The sequence below is a fragment of the Heptranchias perlo genome, chromosome 6 (genome assembly GCF_035084215.1).
Source record: "Heptranchias perlo isolate sHepPer1 chromosome 6, sHepPer1.hap1, whole genome shotgun sequence".
In the NCBI taxonomy this organism is placed as follows: Eukaryota; Metazoa; Chordata; class Chondrichthyes; order Hexanchiformes; family Hexanchidae; genus Heptranchias; species Heptranchias perlo.
Genome location: NC_090330.1, coordinates 111004251 through 111025119, shown reverse-complemented (window position 1 = coordinate 111025119; position 20869 = coordinate 111004251). Strand labels below are relative to the sequence as shown.

General features: G+C 49.2%; 1 protein-coding gene across 1 annotated transcript in view; it reads right to left on the bottom strand.

The window, feature by feature from the left end:
- The window catches only part of LOC137323158 (collagen alpha-6(IV) chain-like), a 209901-nt gene that overhangs the window by 72380 nt on the left and 116652 nt on the right, over window positions 1–20869 (bottom strand). Inside the window, exons 5-16 of the mRNA XM_067986641.1 lie at window positions 16747–16881; window positions 14184–14228; window positions 12072–12188; window positions 11282–11350; window positions 8304–8339; window positions 7067–7129; window positions 6905–6940; window positions 3747–3788; window positions 2813–2902; window positions 814–867; window positions 519–581; window positions 384–428 (exon numbers count right to left, since the gene is read on the bottom strand). Coding sequence (XP_067842742.1) covers window positions 384–428; window positions 519–581; window positions 814–867; window positions 2813–2902; window positions 3747–3788; window positions 6905–6940; window positions 7067–7129; window positions 8304–8339; window positions 11282–11350; window positions 12072–12188; window positions 14184–14228; window positions 16747–16881 — 795 coding nt within the window. The remainder of the gene's footprint in view (window positions 1–383; window positions 429–518; window positions 582–813; window positions 868–2812; window positions 2903–3746; window positions 3789–6904; window positions 6941–7066; window positions 7130–8303; window positions 8340–11281; window positions 11351–12071; window positions 12189–14183; window positions 14229–16746; window positions 16882–20869) is intronic.

Below are 20869 nucleotides of genomic sequence, written 5' to 3'. Positions count from 1 at the left end.
TGAGGGTCTATATATTATGATACACAATATTTGTATGTTTGTAATACAAAACAATGATATAATACACATATATATATATTTATAATAGATATACTAACCAGCTTCTCAAACAAAAAATCATAAAAAGTCACGATCTATATGCTGAACTAATTTTTTGTAGATAATTTCCTTTTATAGATAATATTTTCTTGCACTCTTTTCTGACTGTGTGATCCAGCTAGTCCAATCTAACTAACTCTGAAGGTACCAACCAACTGCGACAAGAGTTAAAGGAACTTCCCCCAAGCTAAAACAGGACACAAATACATTCATCACCGGGAAGAAGAGGTCTGAAGGCTGTAGTGACTGTGTCACAGACAAACCCACACGGATATTAAACTCACTCTGGCTCCTTCTGAACCTGGGGGTCCATCCAAACCGCTCGAACCCTAGAATCACATGGAGGTCATTTTAAGGCTGAAATCAGTAACAATAATATAATTTTGGAAAAAGTATTCCTGTACAGGATAATGTCTTACCCTTGATCCTGGAAGTCCCATTATTCCCTCTTCTCCTTTCTGTCCCCGTGGACCAGGAACTCCCTAAAAAAAATTGATCAAATATATAAATATTCCATTAAGTTCAGAAGATGCTTTCATTTCAGGCAGGCCGCTGAATTACCCTAATCTATTTTAATCTTATAGTCCACATTGCAAAGTTAAAAAGCAAGTGCTGTCACTGAAAGTATTCCAATCTGAAAGTGAACGAATCCAGTGTCCCGTTAAACAGTCCGAGCATCTGAACTGAACTCCATTGTTGGTTATTTAAACTCACTGTTTGTCCAGGATGTCCTACTTCTCCCTCAAATCCTCGATAACCTCTTTCACCCTGAACAAAGAATGAAAGAAAATGACAAAGATGAGCAATCAATATATGCCAATAACCTTACACCAATCAATATATATCTATAAACTCCAAGGCATTGCACTACAGGGTGTTTAGACCAAGTGTAATCCAGGAGAAGTGGGGTTAAAGGACGGGATAATTGGACCAGAGAAGATGTAATTCAATCTCCATTTTAAAGTCACACATTCTGACCTTATTTTTATTGGTCTATTATAAATTCCTATGTCAACATTTATAATGGATTTTTCCCAATGTAAAATTGTCACACTGTAATTACATGCTGCAGCGTCTCCACTGGCTGGAGTGTGCCATTACAGTGTGACAAGTTTACATAGGGAAAAATCCATTGTAAATGTGGATGTAGGAATTATAATGGAAAAAATTTACAGCAAGTGTGCGCAGATGTAAATTTTTAAAATATATTATATATATTATATATAGCAATAAATATATAAACAGTAAATATATAGCAAACATATTCCACTATATAAAACCAATAAATATATATCAAACATATACCAATAAATAAGCAGAAACTGAATAACCTTAATTTAAATTCCACTTGCATCATAAATTGTATTTTAATACGATTAATCATTGCAGTAATTATACATCGCGAAGATTTAATCAGAAATGAAGAGATTTCACTTGAAGTCCCAATTTAGAGTTTAGTTACAGGAATGTTAATGTCACTGGTTTACAGGTTCACACAACATCCTTTTCCCAATTTTTTTATATATCGCTCATCAAGGTGAGGAACGTCAGTTTTGGGAATGGAACTCTTCCCATTTCTGGTACCCGGTGTCAGCATCGAGCACTCCCAGGTCAGGTAAAGTCCAGCCGGACACAGAGTGAAGCTCCCTGTACTCTGACCCATCAATGTGCCCCCGTCCCACTACAGAGGGAATAAGACTGACATCGAGTAGCTCCCGGATTTTCCATCATGATAGCTTGTTGGGCAGTAGCATCAGGAGAGATTGGGTAGAAGGGAATTCCCTGGTATCCCATGCGGACTGAATATCTCGAACCTAACTGGACCAGTGATAATCCAAAACTCTCACTGATGGACCAGGCAGCAGCTCACCTCCCTCTTCACTAGTCTTTCAGTTGAGGGATAAATATTGGCCAGGCCACCAGGGGGAGAACTCCCCTGCTCTTCTTCAAATAGCGGCAATGCGATCTTTTACACCCACCTGAGAGGGCAGATTGGGCCTCAGTTTAATGTCTCATCTGAAAGATGGCACCTCCGACAGTGCAGCGCTCCCTGAGTACTGACCCTCTGACAGTGCAGCGCTCCCTCAGTACTGACCCTCCGACAGTGCAGCACTCCCTCAGTACTGACCCTCCGACAGTGCAGCGCTCCCTCAGTACTGACCCTCCGACAGTACAGCACTCCCTCAGTACTGATCCTCTGACAGTGCAGCACTCCCTCAGTGCTGACCCTCTGACAGTGCAGCGCTCCCTCAGTACTGACCCTCCGACAGTGCAGCACTCCCTCAGTACCGACCCTCCGACAGTGCAGCGCTCCCTCAGTACTGACCCTCTGACAGTGCAGCGCTCCCTCAGTACTGACCCTCCGACAGTGCAGCACTCCCTCAGTACCGACCCTCCGACAGTGCAGCGCTCCCTCAGTACTGACCCTCCGACAGTGCAGCGCTCCCTCAGTACTGATCCTCCAACAGTGCAGCACTCCCTCAGTGCTGACCCTCCGACAGTGCAGCGCTCCCTCAGTGCTGACCCTCCGACAGTGCAGCGCTCCCTCAGTACTGACCCTCCGACAGTGCAGCGCTCCCTCAGTACTGCACTGGGAGTATGGGCTCAAGTATCTGGAGTCTCCTCCTGCCTGAAACTCTTCCTATGGTAATACTGAGCTTTCTGCTGCCGTGTGCTTTGTTACAGGCGCTGAACACGCACGGTTGGGTTTTACCTTTTCTCCCGCCTCTCCTTTGGCGTAGATTGTCACCCGGAGTTCAGTTCCAGCTCGGGGACCCGGGAGTCCTGGCAAACCCACTTCACCCTGAGGTGCAACGGTTAAAACAAAATGTTAACAAGAGGTGAAGGCAGAAAGTTGCTGAGCTTCATGCTCCTGATCCCACACACACTACAGGAGTGTTGGCACTGGGCTCTGAGCTTATTTTTGCACCATGGGAAACTAGTAACTGTTGATTTGTCTGAAATTCCTTCATATAAAAGACACTAATCTAGGGCCCTTTCTCTCTCTAGTGAAAAGGACATTCCACTTCCAACTGATGCGACGGTGGAAGAGAGAGAGGGACTGGGCGAACACAAAATGGGCCATAGCGAATCACCATTTTACACTCCATCCGATCCTCCTCTCTGTGACCTCCTTCGGCCCTGTGCCTCTATCAGCCATCCAATCTTTTGCCTCTTGCCCCCAGTGCATTCCCCCCTTCCCTTCGCTCTATGTCAGAGTCTCCACGCCCTCCCAAACCCCCACCCCTGCCACCTCTCTCTCCACCTTCAGCCTCTGCAGAACCCATCTCTTTGATCTTGCCTTTGGTTTCTTTCCCCAACCCCTGCTCTGAGTCCAGCTATCACCACCTCTGTGGGACCTTTGGTATGTTTTATTATGTCAGAGGCGCTACAGGATTGCAAATATCTGGCCTTTCTCTGGTTCAATCTTTCTTACCGCTGTAAATTTTCTGATTTAGTGCTCTCAGCACAAGAGCTTTGAGCCGAAGGAGCCCCAGTTCACGTTAATGAATGAAAAACCACGAGGATTAAATCGGACACATCGAGTTCCCGGTACTTTGTCATTCTGCAAAGCTGACACCATCAAATTTACTCCATCATGACGTTCAACATTGACAACTCTTCTTAGAATGAACAAATCCACTAACCTTGTCTCCAGTCCTCCCCTGGAAGCTGACTGCATCATTACCCTGGAATTCAACCAGTAATACATCGTTAAAGGTTACGTAAAGAAAGCCATAGCACCTTTCACAACCTCAGGGTGCCCCAGTAAAATACTTTTTTGAAGTGTAGACACTGTTGTAATGCAGAACATGTGACAGCCAATTTGCGCACAGCAAGATCCCACAAACAGCAATGTGATAATGACCAGATAATCTGTTTTTTAGTGATGTTGGTTGAGGGATAAATATTGGCCCCAGGGGGAACTCCCCTGCTCTTCTTCAAATAGTGGCCATGGGATCCACCTTAGAGGGCAGATGGGGCCTCAGTTTAATGTCTAGTCTGGAAGACACCCCTCCAACAGTGCAGCGCTCCCTCAATACTGACCCTCCAACAGTACAGCGCTCCCTCAGTACTGACCCTCCGACAGTGCAGCACTCCCTCAGTACTGACCCTCCGACAGTGCAGCGCTCCCTCAGTACTGACCCTCCGACAGTGCAGCGCTCCCTCAGTACTGACCCTTCGACAGTGCAGCGCTCCCTCAGTACTGACCCTTCGACAGTGCAGCGCTCCCTCAGTACTGACCCTTCGACAGTGCAGCGCTCCCTCAGTACTGACCCTCCGACAGTGCAGCACTCCCTCAGTACTGACCCTCCGACAGTGCAGCCCTCCCTCAGTACTGACCCTCCGACAGTGCAGCGCTCCCTCAGTACTGACCCTCCGACAGGGCAGCGCTCCCTCAGGAGTGTCAGCCTGGATTTTGTGCTCAAGTCTCAGGAGAGGGACTCGAACCCACAACCTTCTTGCTCAGTGGAGTGAGTGCTACCCACTGAACCACGGTGACACATAGGAACATTTCACAAGAAGCAAAGAAAGTGCTCAATGTGATAAAGGTTTAATGCAACATGTGGAATGCAGCAGGATATCTAAAAACCTAATGGGCCCAGGGCCTCGACCCCCGATCGAGGATATCGGAAACGGCGAAGGCTCGGTCCATAATTCTCTGCGCCTTTGCAAATTAGGCTCTCGTTTGTTTGTTACTTAAAGGCCTCAGCTGGAGTATTGTGTCCAATTCTGGGCACCACACTTTAGGAAGGATGTGAAGGCCTTGGAGAGGGTGCAGAGGAGATTTACCAGAATGGTTCCAGGGATGAGGGACTGGAGAGTCTGGAGAAGCTGGGATTGTTCTCCTTAGAACAGGGAAGGTTAAGGGGAGATTTAAAAGAGGTGTTCAAAATCATGAAAGGTTTTGATAGAATTAATAAGGAGAAACTGTTTCCAGTGACGGAAGTGTTGGTAACCAGAGGAAACAGATTTAAGGTAATTGGCAAAAGAACCAGAGGGGAGATGAGGAGAAATTTTTTAACGCAGCGAGTTGTGATGATCTGGAATGCGCTGCCTGAAAGGGTGGTGGAAGCAGATTCAATAATAACTTTCAAAAGGGCTATGGGGAAAGAGCAGGGGGGAGTGGGACTAATTGGACAGCTCTTTCAAAGAGCCAGCACAGGCACGATGGGCCGAATGGCCTCGTCCTGTGCTGTATGATTCTACAAGTCCTCAGCGGTTTTTGATTTTCTTCCAGTTCTGGAGCAAGGTGTCTGTTTACTGGGAAAAAAAATTGCTGGAGATGAATAGTTATGAAGAGAGGCTCCAGAAATTGAAGCTTTTTCACTGGGTGTGAGATTTTAACAGACATTTTCAAAATTCTGAAAGGTTTTGAGAGGGTAAATAGTGAACGATTGTTTCTACTGGTCAGTAATAAGGACAAATGGACTGAGGATTATTACTGGAAGAACGAAGGGGAGGTTAGAAGGAATCTTTTCACACAGAGAGTTATTGGAACAGGGAATGTTTTACCACAAGGGGCGATTGAGGCAGAGACTGTAACCTCATTTAAAGAGAAATTGGAGAAATATTTGAAATGCAAGAATGTAAAAGGATTTGGGGAAAGGGCAGGGAAATGGGATTAGAGACAGCTGTTCTCATTGGGGAGCTGACACTAGCACAGGAACCATGGGCTAAATGGCCTCCAGGTCTAACAGTATCTATAAAAGAAAAGGGTGGGTTGATATTTTGGTGAAGGGTTTGCTCTCAAAAGGCTAACAACCCTCACATGCACTGAGATATGTCCAGCCTTCGCTGTTTTTATTTCTTTTTACTGGTCTTGTTGCAAATTGTCCTCAGATTATCAGAGCCCTGCGTTACTTTTACTCACCAGGAGGGTGCGCAGGCCACAAACTCGGCCCTAGATTATAGAATCATAGAAAATAGGAGCAAGAGTAGGCCATTCGGCCCTTCGGGCCTGCTCCGCCATTCAAAATGATCATGGCTGATCGTCTAACTCAGTACCGTGTTCCCGCTTTTTCCCCATATCCCTTGCTCCCTTTAGCATTAAGAAATATATCTATCTCCTTCTTGAATACATCTAATGACTTGGCCTCCACAGCCTTCTGTGGTAGAGAATTCCACAGGTTCACCACCCTCTGAGTGAAGAAATTTCTCCTCATCTCGGTTCTAAATGGCATACCCCCGTATCCTGAGACTGTGACCCCTGGTTCTGGACTCCCCAGCCATCGGGAACATCCTCCCTGCATCCAGTCTGTCTAGTCCTGTTAGAATTTTAAATGTATCTCCAACCCGCACTCTTATCGAGCGTGGGTCCCCGCTGGCAACGGAATTACCTCTTTAGTCTCACTCAGAACAACAGAGGCAACTCCAGATGTTGGAGATCAAGGCACATCTGCCTTTGAACAGGCAAAGATACAACAGCTTAGAAAGAGAATGAAACACTTAAATGAACATTTTTAAAAATTTGTTCTTGGGATGTGAGCGACACTGGTGAGGCCGCATTGATTGCCCATCCCTGGTTGCCAGGAGATGATGATGATGGTGGTGGTGAACCTTCTCCTTGTTCTCGGATCTGGATGACGCTGGGGTCGGGCCCCATTGATTGTCCTTCTCCAGCTGCCCTGTTGACCTTCTCCTTGGATGAATGTGATGATGACAAATGCTCACATCATGGGTGATTGGCAGGAAAATTCCAGGACTGTGACCCAGTGACGATGAAGGGAAATGAAGTAATGGGACAGATTATTTCATTGGCACTATTTCTAAAAGCAGCCCATATGGAGTGTTGAATTCATACCTTCGGTCCTGGAGGACCTGGTGGTCCAGGCCGGCCCTGTGGGGGGAAAGTTTGAACCAAGTGAGAATCGGAACAAGTAATAGAGCCACAAAACACAAGCACAGAAATCACACAGGAAGGGTTGGTGCTCTGAACGGGACGATTCCCAATACTTATACCTACTTGTGGTCCTAATATTCCCGGAGGACCCCTGGAACCCATGTGACCGGGGAGACCTGTTGTACCCTGCAAAAGAAAGAACGTGCATTTATATAGCATCTATCACAACCTCAGGACGTCCCAAAGCGCTTTACAGCCAATGAAGTACTTTTAAAGTGTAGTCACTGTTATAATGCGACAGCCAATTTGTGCACAGCAAGATCCCACAAACAGCAATGGGATGATGGCCAGATAATCTGTTTCTCAGTGGTGTTGGTTGAAGGATAAATATTGTCCAAGACAACAGGGGGAACTCCTCCTGCTCTTCCTCCAAATAGTGGCCTTGGGATCTTTTACGTCCACCTGAGAGGGCAGACGGGGCCTCGGTTTAACGGCTCATCCAAAAGATGGCACCTCTAACTGTGCGGCACTCCCTCAGTACTGACCCTCCGACAGTGCAGCGCTCTCTCAGTACTGACCCTCCGACAGTGCAGCACTCCCTCAGTACTGACCCTCCGACAGTGCAGCGCTCCCTCAGTACTGACCCTCCGACAGTGCAGCGCTCCCTCAGTACTGACCCTCCAACAGTGCAGCGCTCCCTCAGCACTGCCCCTCCGACAGTGCAGCGCTCCCTCAGCACTGCCCCTCCGACAGTGCAGCGCTCCCTCAGTACTGACCCTCCGACAGTGCAGCGCTCCCTCAGTACTGACCCTCCGACAGTGCAGCGCTCCCTCAGCACTGCCCCTCCGACAGTGCAGCGCTCCCTCAGCACTGCCCCTCCGACAGTACAGTGCTCACTCTGGGAGTGTCAGCCTGGATTGTGGGCTCAAGTCTCTTGGAGTGGGTCTCAAACCCATGACCTTCTGACTCAGAGGCGAGAGAGCTGCCCACTGAGCCACGGCTGACACAAAAATAGCATTCATTATTTTAGAGGAACAGAATATTTAACCAGCGTATGTTGCCTCAGACGGGTGTGTTGGATGTTTGCTCGAGAGGAGGAGTAACAATATCCAGCGTAAATTCCAGATCATTATCACAAACACAACCCAGATTGAGGGAGACATTGTTCAGACTTCATGTTTCAGGTGGAGGAGTCTCAGTCATTGGAGCTTCGGACGTGAGTTGCCCACGATTTTCTGCTGATTTGGATGGACGATCACAGGCAGCACTTCTGCTCCCGGCTGCTGAGGCTCCCCACCTGATTCAGGAATTCTGAGAATACCCCCTTCTCCGCCCACTCCCCCAAAATCCAAACACTTACTGGGAAACCAGGAGCCCCTGGGAGACCGGGGTTACCCTGGAAACAGAAAGAGAACAACATGCTGTTAGAATAGAATCACATTTGTTTTCATTTCTCTCTCCCTTCCCCATTTCCAGGTGAAGTTCCTCTCTCCCTTCCCCATTTCCAGGTGAGGTTTCTCTCTCCCTTCCCCTTTTCCAGGTGAAGTTTCTCTCTACCTTCTCCATTTCCAGGTGAGGTTTCTCTCTCCCTTCCCCATTTCCAGGTGAGGTTTCTCTCTCTCTTCCCCATTTCCAGGTGAGGTTTCTCTCTCCCTTCTCCATTTCCAGGTGAGGTTTCTCTCTCCCTTCTCCATTTCCAGGTGAAGTTTCTCTCTCCCTTCCCCTTTTCCAGGTGAAGTTTCTCTCTCCCTTCCCCATTTCCAGGTGAAGTTTCTCTCTCCCTTCCCCATTTCCAGGTGAAGTTTCTCTCTCCCTTCTCCATTTCCAGGTGAAGTTTCTCTCTCCCTTCTCCATTTCCAGGTGAAGTTTCTCTCTCCCTTCTCCATTTCCAGGTGAAGTTTCTCTCTCCCTTCCCCATTTCCAGGTGAAGTTTCTCTCTCCCTTCCCCTTTTCCAGGTGAAGTTTCTCTCTCCCTTCCCCATTTCCAGGTGAAGTTTCTCTCTCCCTTCTCCATTTCCAGGTGAAGTTTCTCTCTCCCTTCTCCATTTCCAGGTGAGGTTTCTCTCTCCCTTCTCCATTTCCAGGTGAAGTTTCTCTCTCCCTTCCCCATTTCCAGGTGAAGTTTCTCTCTCCCTTCTCCATTTCCAGGTGAGGTTTCTCTCTCCCTTCTCCATTTCCAGGTGAGGTTTCTCTCTCCCTTCTCCATTTCCAGGTGAAGTTTCTCTCTCCCTTCCCCATTTCCAGGTGAAGTTTCTCTCTCCCTTCTCCATTTCCAGGTGAGGTTTCTCTCTCCCTTCTCCATTTCCAGGTGAGGTTTCTCTCTCCCTTCTCCATTTCCAGGTGAGGTTTCTCTCTCCCTTCTCCATTTCCAGGTGAAGTTTCTCTCTCCCTTCTCCATTTCCAGGTGAGGTTTCTCCCATCTTTCCCTTTCCTTTTCTCCTCACCGTTTCCCAGAGGAAGGATGAGAAGTCAATTTGTACTCAGGCCTCCATCTTGTACCCTTATAAATCACAGCCCTAGGGCAGTGAGGTGCATGGAGTATAAAAGTGTTGTGAATTAATTTACCCTGTGCCTCGTTGAGCCTGACTCTGGGAAGCCAGTACTCTTGATGGCCCAGCTGAGATCAGGCGCTCACTGTTAACTGCAGCGTGGTGAGCAGCTCAGTGCACTAACGAATCGCAGGGCTTAGGTTTCCTACACACTTAGCACATCCACCGTCAGACCACCTCAACCCGCACCACCACTCCCTCCCTGCGGTCAAGCCCCAAGATCTCTGCCCCTCACATTCTCCGCCACATGTCTAGCACCCTGGTCTCCACCAATCCCCAACTGGCTTCTCACCTTCTAGCTCATCGAGTGAAAACCCTCTATTGCCCATCCCTCTATGGCTTTGCTTCCTCCCACCCCTGAAATCTTCTTCAGTCCTGTGTCCCAGCTCTCACAACTCCGCCCACTGTCTGCCTCCCCACCCCCCTCCAATGCACTCCATCAATGCCGGAACCTTCAGTCGTCACGTCCCTGCACTCCGCGAATTCCCTCACTAAACCCCTTGCCTTGACTTCTTGTCATCAGTGAGTATTAGTTACAGGCAGTTTCTCAGGGTGGGTGGAAGTGGGTCGTGGTGTCCCACAGGGTTCAGTTCTGGAGCTACTTCTCTTCACTGTGTGGATCAATGATTTGGATATAGGCCCAGAGGGAGTGGTGTTAAATTTGCAGATGATACCAAAAATGGGAGGTCTAGTTAATTCTTTGAAAGACCAAAGGAAACTGCAAAGGGATATTGATAAGATGGGGAATGGGGTTATAAAGTGGCCGATGGAATTCAATGTCAGTGTGAGGCGTTGCATTTACCAGTAGCAATGATAGTGTGAATGGGAGTAGGCTTGCAGTGTGGGGGAGACAGGTTCACAGGACATTAAAAGCAGCATCTCAGGGTGATCAGGCTGTAAAAAAAAAGCTAATGGAATTCTAGGTTTTATCACAAGAGGTATAGAAAATAAATTTCAAGAGGTAATGACGAGCTTTTATAAAATCTTAATAAGACCTCAGTCGGAGCACTGTGTGTAATATTGGGCTCCACACCATAGGAAGGATATTGAGGTTTAAGAGAGGGCACACTGCGGATTCACGAGGACGCTGCCTAGTCTAAGGAAATACAAATACAAAGAAAGACTTGAAAAGTTGGGTCTTTTCTTGATAGCACTTCGCAGGTTACGATAGAAGTGTTTAAAGTTATGAAAGGGTGGGATGAGGTGAATAGAAGCAGAGTGTTTCCAGCAGTTGAAGGGTCTAGAACGAGGGGGCATCGATACAAGATTAAGTGTAGGAGATTGAGAACAGTTGCCCTGAGAAAGTGATACAACTCAGTGATTTGCTGCGCCACTTCAGAGGGCAGTTAAGAGTCAACCATGTTGGTGTGGGACTGGAGTCACATATCGGCCCAGACCGGGTAAGGACGGCAGGTTTCCTTCCCTAAAGGACATTAATAAACCCCAGTTGGGTTTTTACAACAATCCGACAGCTTCACGGTCACTTTTACTGGAGACCAGCTTTTTATTTCCAGATTTCTTAAACTGAATTCAAATTCTCAAACTTCTAGAAACTCACGTTCTCTGGATTACTAGTCCAGTAACTCAAACCAGTGCACTATCGCACCCACATAAACCTGGCGTCACAGACCTATGCCCCGTTTTTCCGATCAGCTGCACCCACTTTACACCCGTTAATCAGGAGTAAAAGGTGAGGAAATTTACCATAAGGAGACATCACATGCGGGTTACGTACTGTGTCACGCACTGCTTGAAATATGTGGTGTTTGTAGAGCTACATGAAACTTACCCTAAATCTCCTCACGTCGACTGTAACTAAAAAAGGCTCCCCCTTCTGTCCCTTCCGGCCCGGAACTCCCTGCGTACAGAACGAAGAATAAAAACATCAGCAGGTCAGAATTTTTGTTGTTGTTATGCATTGTGTAAAAATGCAGGAAGAAAACTCTGGGTTTTGGTATTTTAACATTAATAGAACGGAAACCATGAGAATGTGAGGATAGATTTAGAGACGCTGCACTCCCTTCACAGGCCCTCACTCAGCAGGACTGCAGGTTTCAAGCAGGACCCTCAATATTACAGGGTCAATTCTGGGACCCACATCTCCATCGAATGAATCTTTGTGAAGGAGCCTCGGTGAATTTCACTTGATGTCTCCCTCACATATATTCCTCATAAATTCTAAAACTGGAACAAAAATTCTCTTTTCTTGCCCAATTTTTTAACTCTTTACAACACCTAGATATATAAGGAGTTGCCCAGGGTCAGTTGAGATAAAGAAGATGGCAATGGAGTTGGGGGAAGACTTCATAAATTTGACCGATGGAGCCACTTAGTGGCCAGAGTTTGCAACTGCACCGTGACAGTTGACATAGGAAAATTGAATGGGAAATGTTTAAATAGCAAAATTTCCTCTCAATGTTTCTTTGCTTTTGTCTTAGAATTGGAACGCAAATAGAGAAAAATTAAACTTTCGATGTAGCGAGTGCACAGCTCCATTTGGCCAAAGCTGACTTTGCCAGTTCTGATAATGTTGTGTGCACTCACCCTGCTTGTGATATGTTTCAGTAACATTTACTTACAGGGAAGCCCAAAAACGCGGGGTGCCCAGGTTGTCCCATTTCACCAGCATCTCCTATCGTCCCGTTGCATCCATCATGTCCAGGAGGTCCCCTTGGGCCAGGTTGTCCTGGATGACCCTACAACAGAGACAGTGTCATAGAATCATAGAATCATAGAAAATTTACAGCACAGAGGGAGACCATTCGGCCCATTGTGTCCGTGCCGGCCAAAAATGAGCCACCCAGTCTCATCCCAATTTCCAGCACTTGGTCCGTAGCCCTGTAGGTTTCGGCACTTCAGGTGCACATCCAGGTACTTTTTAAATGCGATGAGGGTTTCTGCCTCTCCCACCCTCTCAGGCAGTGAGTTCCAGACACCCACCTACCTCTGGGTGAAAATATTTTTCCTCAGCTCCCCTCTAATCCTTCTACCAATTACTTTAAATCTATGCCCCCTGGTTATTGACCTCTCTGCTAATGGAAATAGGTCCTTCCTATCTACTGTATCTGGGCCTCTCATAATTTTATGCACCTCAATTAAATCTCCCCTCAGCCTCCTCTGTTCCAAAGAAAACAACCCCAGCCTATCCAATCTTTCCTCATAGCTAAAATTCTCCAGTCCTGGCAACATCCTCGTAAATCTCCTCTGCACCCTCTCTAGTGCAATCACATCTTTCCTGTAATGTGGTGACCAGAACTGTACACAGTACTCAAGCTGTGGCCTAACCAATGTTTTATACAGTTCCAGCATAACCTCCCTGCTCTTATATTCTATGCCTCGGCTAATAAAGGAAAGTATCCCGTATGCCTTCTTAACCACCTTATCTACCTGTCCTGCTACCTTCAGGGATCTGTGGACATGCACTCCAAGGTCCCTCACTTCCTCTACACCTCTCAGTATCCTCCCATTTATTGTGTATTCCCTTGCCTTGTTTGCTCTCCCCAAATGCATTACCTCACACTTCTCTGGATTGAATTCCATTTGTCACTGTTCTGTCCACCTGACCAGTCCATTGATATCTTCCTGCAGTCTACAGCTTTCCTCCTCACTATCAACCACACGGACAATTATTGGATCATCTGCAAACTTCTTAATCACGCCCCCTATATTTAAGTCCACATCATTATGTCATCACAAGAGCATTCAGCCATCTAACAGAGGGCAGTTCTACTGTTCGTTCTGAATGATAAATTCTAGAAACTAACATCAAATCATTAAAAGAACTATCTCCTTTCATTTAAATCCAGTTACAGTTTATATAAAGCTCTGCTCAGACCACATCTGGAGACTGGGTTCAGTTCTGGGCACCGCACCTCAGGGAGGATATACTGGCCTTGGAGGGGGTGCAGCGCAGATTCACCAGAATGATACCGGGGCTAAAAGGGTTAAATTATGAGGACAGGTTGCACAGACTAGGCTTGTATTCCCTCGAGTATAGAAGATTAAGGGGTGATCTAATCGAGGTGTTTGAGATGATTAAAGGATTTGATAGGGTAGATAGAGAGAAACTATTTCCTCTGGTGGGAGAGTCCAGAACAAGGGGGCAGAACCTTAAAATTAGAGCTCGGCCGTTCAGGGGTGATGTCAGGAAGCACTTCTTCACACAAAGGGGAGTGGAAATCTGGAACTCTCTCCCCCAAAAAGCTGTTGAGGCGGGGGGTCAATTGAAAATTTCAAAACTGAGATTGATGGATTTTGTTGGGTGAGGGGATTAAGGGTTAGGGAACCAAGGCGGGTAAATGGAGTTAAGATACAGATCAGCCATGATCTAATTGAATGACAGAACAGGCTCGAGGGGCTGAATGGCCTCCTCCTGTTCCTATCGGTTACTGTCTGTTATGGAATCACCATCCCAGGAATCCCTGAAACAAGCAATCACATAGTTTCCCGTTAGACTAGATACAGAGAAACTATTTCCTCTGGCGGGGGAATCTCTAGAATGATACCAGGGCTTAGAGGGTTAAATTATGAGGACAGATTGCATAGACTTGGTTTGTATTTCCTTGAGTTTAGGAGGTTGAGTGGAGATCTGATCGAGGTCTTTGAAATGATAAAGAGATTCCGTAGGGTATTTGCCAGCAGACTGGTTGTATGGACAGAATCCACCCTTTTAATTCAGGCTGTGTACTTACCGGTATCCCATCGTTCCCTGCAAATCCCGGGACCCCCATCGGACCCTGATTCAAAAAACAGCAACGAATAAATCGGGTCAGCAAACAAGTCAATGAAAGTCACACCTCATGTTAAAACTTACAGGCCCCCTTACCAGCGCAGTTTTAATGGTGGACTTTACAAACGCACGCTCCCGGTTTGGAACGCCACACGTGGAATGTGTACCTGGGATTGTCGGGACTCTCGGAGACCGGCCGGAGCTGGGAGACGAACCAAATCTCTGACCTGCCATCCCAGCCGTGCGGCTCCCCATCGGGGGCACGGGACGGTGGAATTACTGCATCGGGGGTACAGGATGGTGGGATTACTGCATCGGGGGCACGGGACGGTGGAATTACTGCATCGGGGGCACAGGATGGTGGAATTACTGCATCGGGGGCACGGGACGGTGGAATTACTGCATCGGGGGCACGGGATGGTGGGATTACTGCATCGGGGGCACAGGATGGTGGAATTACTGCATCGGGGGTACAGGACGGTGGGATTACTGCATCGGGGGCACAGGATGGTGGAATTACTGCATCGGGGGCACGGGATGGTGGGATTACTGCATCGGGGGTACAGGACGGTGGGATTACTGCATCGGGGGCACAGGACGGTGGAATTACTGCATCGGGGGCACGGGATGGTGGGATTACTGCATCGGGGGCACGGGATGGTGGGATTACTGCATCAGGGGCACAGGACGGTGGGATTACTGCATCGGGGGCACGGGATGGTGGGATTACTGCATCGGGGGCACGGGACGGTGGGATTACTGCATCGGGGGCACGGGATGGTGGGATTACTGCATCGGGGGCACAGGACGGTGGAATTACTGCATCGGGGGCACGGGATGGTGGGATTACTGCATCGGGGGCACGGGACGGTGGGATTACTGCATCGGGGGTACAGGACGGTGGGATTACTGCATCGGGGGCACGGGACGGTGGGATTACTGCATCGGGGGCACAGGACGGTGGAATTACTGCATCGGGGGCACGGGTTACAGATCGGTTCTCCATTAATGACCTTCCCTGCCCAAATTCCTGATGCTCACTCCCCACACACAAGTCTTGCCAATCGGGAGTGCTACCCAGTGATAGATGGTGCTGCCTCACTAAGAGTGGGCGAGAGGCTGGTAAACGGGAGGTGGTTACTGAGGACTAAAGACGGGAACTGGTAATCTCCGCGACGGTTCTCCTGAACTCCCGCTGTACTTTCGACGGATCATCGGTGGAATCCTGGAGAAACGGTGTGAATGACCAAAGGGGCAGGAACCCACATTATCGGAATTTAACTCTTTGAATAAGGCCAGCTGAATTCCGACACGGTTTTTCGGGGGGGGTGGGGGGGGGCGGTGGGGAGTCAGTGAGGGGGAATGTTCTACCTGCCCCTCCTGATCTCAAAGTGGGGCATATCTGGGAGAAGTAGCTGGGCTACTCTGGGAATTCTGCCCAGTCTCAGGGTATCCCATGCCGGCTGAGACTTGGCGCGAGTCCCAGTGGGGTCTCAGGGAGGGGTCCAAACTGTTGGCGAGATGAGATTGTCAATCCCGATGTGCCCCTCCGATGAGCTGAAGAGCAAAACGCCCACCTGTGATCGGGTCCTTCCCAGATTTGGGTGGACAGTGAATCTGCTGTGCAGGAAGAGCAGGGCCCTGGGATTTCAGGTTCAATTCACTCGAAGGGTTAATGGGGTGAATGCAATGAGTTGGGGAGATCGTTGTTCCCCCAATTTCCCAGTGATTAATTTTAATGACCATAAAATCAGACCTGTTGACCTCTGCACCCGATTCTCCAATCGACCACTCGTCAAGTGAGGCTGGGAACCGAAAACCCGGCCTCACAAATTTACCCTAAACATATCACAGGGGAAAAAGGGTGGTGATATTTCTGACAGTCGCAGGTCTCTACAGGCCTTGGCGAATTAGATAGATTTCTTAAGATAAGTAATATTTTGGGATCCAGGATACGAATTATTTGAGACGCAACATATGGTATTGGAGGAACGTGACTTTGGGCCTCTGGTTCCCAAAGCTCTCCACCACTGGGGGTTTTCCTCGCCTCATGTCTGGGTCTGTTGGAGGCTCACTGATGGAGATTGACTGCAGTGATTAGTCAATAACTCCATTATCGTTGTACGGAGAGATTACCAGGATGGTGGACGGTGAACGAGATGGACCATGGTCATTTCTCATCCAGCAATTCCGATGTTCCCAAGGTGGGTGAACTCAAAACTGGTGACAATTATTCCAAGGATTGGTTAGTGGCTTCAAGTATCTACCAACACGGTGATTGAACCTATCACCAAAGGAAGACCCCTTTGCCCCACTCTCTTGTAGCCACGACTGAATCTCAATTCTATTACTTAAGACCCAGTGGGCAATTTGGACTCGTCAGAAACACGATATTGAGTTAGTTCCATTAATGAATGAAAATGTATATTTTATCGATGCACTGACATCACTGGGATCCACCCCGAGATATTGGGCCATTCATTGTTGGTTTTATCGATCAGTTTAAATGATTGTGTTGTACGCACCTTGTCTCCGATATGTCCAATCAATCCCGCTGTGCCTCTGTCGCCTTTCCATCCCTTAAGTCCGGAAACACCTTGACGTCCACCAGGCCCGGGCGGACCCTGAGGCCCCTGAACTCCGGGGGGGCCCGGTCGACCCTGTGAAGAAAATCAGACTGTCAACGGGAGAGTGGTCACAGGTTTTACAGCAGTAATGGTACAGGGTCACTCCGGGTACAGGTCAGTCCGGGTACAGGGTCACTCCGGGTACAGGTCACTCCAGGTACAGATCACTCCGGGTACAGGGTCACTCCGAGTACAGGGTCACTCCGGGTACAGGTCACTCCTGGTACAGATCACTCCAGGTACAGGGTCACTCCGGGTACTGGTCACTCTGGGTACAGATCACTCCGGGTACAGATCACTCCGGGTACAGATCACTCCGGGTACAGGGTCACTCCGGGTACAGGTCACTCCGGGTACAGGTCAGTCCGGGTACAGGGTCACTCCGGGTACAGGTTGCTCCGGGTACAGGGTCACTCCGGGTACAGGGTCACTCCGGGTACAGATCACTCCGGGTACAGATCACTCCGGGTACAGGTCACTCCGGGTACAGATCACTCCAGGTACAGGGTCAGTCCAGGTACAGGGTCAGTCCAGGTACAAGGTCACTCCGGGTACAGATCACTCCAGGTACAGGGTCAGTCCAGGTACAGGTCACTCCGGGTACAGGTCACTCCAGGTACAGATCACTCCAGGTACAGGGTCAGTCCAGATACAGGGTCTGTCCAGGTACAGGTCAGTCCAGGTACAGGATCACTCTGTGCACAGGGTTAGTCCAGGTACAGGGTCAATCCAGATACAGGTCAGTCTGGGTACAGGGTCAGTCCAGGTACAGGTCACTCTAGGTACAGGGTCAGTCTGGATACAGGGTCAGTCCAGGTACAGTTCACTCCGGGTACAGTTCACTCCGGGTACAGTTCACTCCGGGTACAGGGTCACTCCGGGTACAGTTCACTCCGGGTACAGGGTCACTCCGGGTACAGTTCACTCCGGGTACAGGGTCAGTCCAGGTACAGGGTCAGTCCAGGTACAGGGTCAGTCCAGGTACAGTTTACTCCGGGTACAGGGTCAGTCCAGGTACAGTTCACTCTGGGTACAGGGTCAGTCCGGGTACAGGGTCAGTCCAGGTACAGATCACTCCGGGTACAGGGTCAGTCCGGGTACAGGGTCAGTCCAGGTACAGGGTCACTCCGGGTACAGGGTCAGTCCAGGTACAGGGTCACTCCGGGTACAGGGTCAGTCCGGGTACAGATCACTCCAGGTACAGGTCAGTCCAGGTACAGGGTCACTCCGGGTACAGGGTCAGTCCAGGTACAGATCACTCCGGGTACAGGGTCAGTCCGGGTTCAGGGTCAGTCCAGGTACAGGGTCACTCCGGGTACAGGGTCAGTCCAGGTACAGGGTCACTCCGAGTACAGGGTCAGTCCGGGTACAGATCACTCCAGGTACAGGGTCAGTCCGGGTACAGGGTCAGTCCAGGTACAGGTCACTCCAGGTACAGTTCACTCCGGGTACAGGGTCAGTCCGGGTACAGGGTCACTCCGGGTACAGTTCACTCCGGGTACAGTTCACTCCGGGTACAGGGTCAGTCCAGGTACAGGTCGCTCCGGGTACAGGTCACTCCGGGTACAGGTCACTCCGGGTACAGGGTCACTCCGGGTACAGGGTCAGTCCGGGTACAGGTCGCTCCGGGTACAGGGTCACTCTGGGTACAGGGTCAGTCCGGGTACAGGTCGCTCCAGGTACAGGGTCACTCCGGGTACAGGGTCAGTCCGGGTACAGGGTCAGTCCAGGTACAGGTCACTCCAGGTACAGGGTCACTCCAGGTACAGGGTCAGTCCAGTTACAGATCACTCCAGGTACAGGGTCAGTCTGGGTACAGATCACTCCGGGTACAGGGTCAGTCCAGGTACAGGTCACTCCGGGTACAGGTCGCTCCAGGTACAGGGTCAGTCTGGGTACAGTTCACTCCAAGTACAGGCAATTATCACAGTGCTGTTTGTGGGATCTTGCTGTGCGCAGTTTGGCTGCCACATTTCCCTACGGACAACAGTGTCTACACTTCAAAAGTACTCCTTTGGCTGAGGATGTGAAAGGTGCTAAATAAATGCAAGTCCTTTGTTTACTGGTGCACGCACTGGGCTCTTCACTGTTAATCATCCACATTCTATCAGCAGGTCACAATCCTCAGCATTCGGCAGCATCACTGATCGAAAAACAACCCCGAACTTCCCGTCTCGAAATTACTGTCAGGGCTAATGTTCATCGAATGCTCAGTGTGTTTGTGTGACTTTGCTCGATATTTGTAAAGATTTTAGTGCCTCTGTTAAAATTAGAGACAGAGGAACATGTTCAGCATTTCCCCATAATTATCACCGATAGATTTTACATGAAAATATATTTTATCAGTCCATGCATCAGTCTAATATTCAAAATCATACTTTGTTTAGTAATCAATCTGTGTCGTGTATTTGGGAGGGCTGCTGAACAGGAGCAATGAACGGGATTTAGGGACACAAGTCCGTCCGCCCGATTAAAACTTAATGTAGAGAACATTGCGCCTGCAGTCCCGTGAGTGAAGCTTTCAATTCGCCCACACTCAGTCCTCGGGTTCACCCCGTCATTTCTACATTAAACTGAAATTCTTCTTTGCAACAAAAAGTGATTGGTGAATTCAGACAGAATGGATATTTGTGTTCAAATCCCTCCATGGCCCTCGCCCCCTCTCCCTATCTCTGTAACCTCCTCCAGCCCTACAACCCTCCGAGATCTCTGCGCTCCTCCAATTCTGGCCTTTCGTGCATCCCCGATTTCCGTCGCTCCACCATTGGCGGCCGTGCCTTCAGCTGCCTGGGCCCTAAGCTCTGGAATTTCCTCCCTAAACCTCTCCGCCTCTCTCTCCTCCTTTAAGATGTTCCTTAAGGCCTCCCTCTTTGACCAAGCTTTTGGTCACCTGTCCTAATATCTCCTTAAGTGGCTCGGGGTCAAATTTTGTCTGATTACAGTTTGGTGACTGGAGATTGATTTGAGCATCACAACCAATCCGTCTCCATGGAAATCTTTGGTTAAAAAGCAAAAGATCTATACAATCTGCGGCAAAACCAGAGTGGACGGCTTAAAGTCCTTCATTTCATGTTTTTCCACGAAGATTCCTGGATGTAATTATTGGTGATCTCCATTGGGTGGTGCTGGTGAACCAGGGAGTGAGTCTGACTGGCGGAGTGAGTGAGGAGAGACTGAGATACTCCAATCACAGGAAACGGGACAGAATGATAAACTTCCTTTTATCTTCTCTTTTTACGATATTACTGGTGCCAGTGGGACAGCCCGAACTTCCACCTCACCGTTATAAGCTGTGAAAGGTGTCAGCCATAACCCAGTGGGTAGCTCCCTCGCCTCTGGGTCAGAAAGGTCATGGGTTCACATCCCACTCCAGAAACTGAGCACATAATCCAGGCTCACACTCCCGGTGCAGTACTGAGGGAGCGCTGCACTGTCGGAGGGTCAGTACTGAGGGAGCGCTGCACTGTCGGAGGGTCAGTACTGAGGGAGCGCTGCACTGTCGGAGGGTCAGTACTGAGGGAGCGCTGCACTGTCGGAGGGTCAGTACTGAGGGAGCGCTGCACTGTCGGAGGGTCAGTACTGAGGGAGCGCTGCACTGTCGGAGGGTCAGTACTGAGGGAGCGCTGCACTGTCGGAGGGTCAGTACTGAGGGAGCGCTGCACTGTCGGAGGGTCAGTACTGAGGGAGCGCTGCACTGTCGGAGGGTCAGTACTGAGGGAGCGCTGCACTGTCGGAGGGTCAGTACTGAGGGAGCGCTGCACTGTCGGAGGGTCAGTACTGAGGGAGCGCTGCACTGTCGGAGGGTCAGTACTGAGGGAGCGCTGCACTGTCGGAGGGTCAGTACTGAGGGAGCGCTGCACTGTCGGAGGGTCAGTACTGAGGGAGCGCTGCACTGTCGGAGGGTCAGTACTGAGGGAGCGCTGCACTGTCGGAGGGTCAGTACTGAGGGAGCGCTGCACTGTCGGAGGGTCAGTACTGAGGGAGCGCTGCACTGTCGGAGGGTCAGTACTGAGGGAGCGCT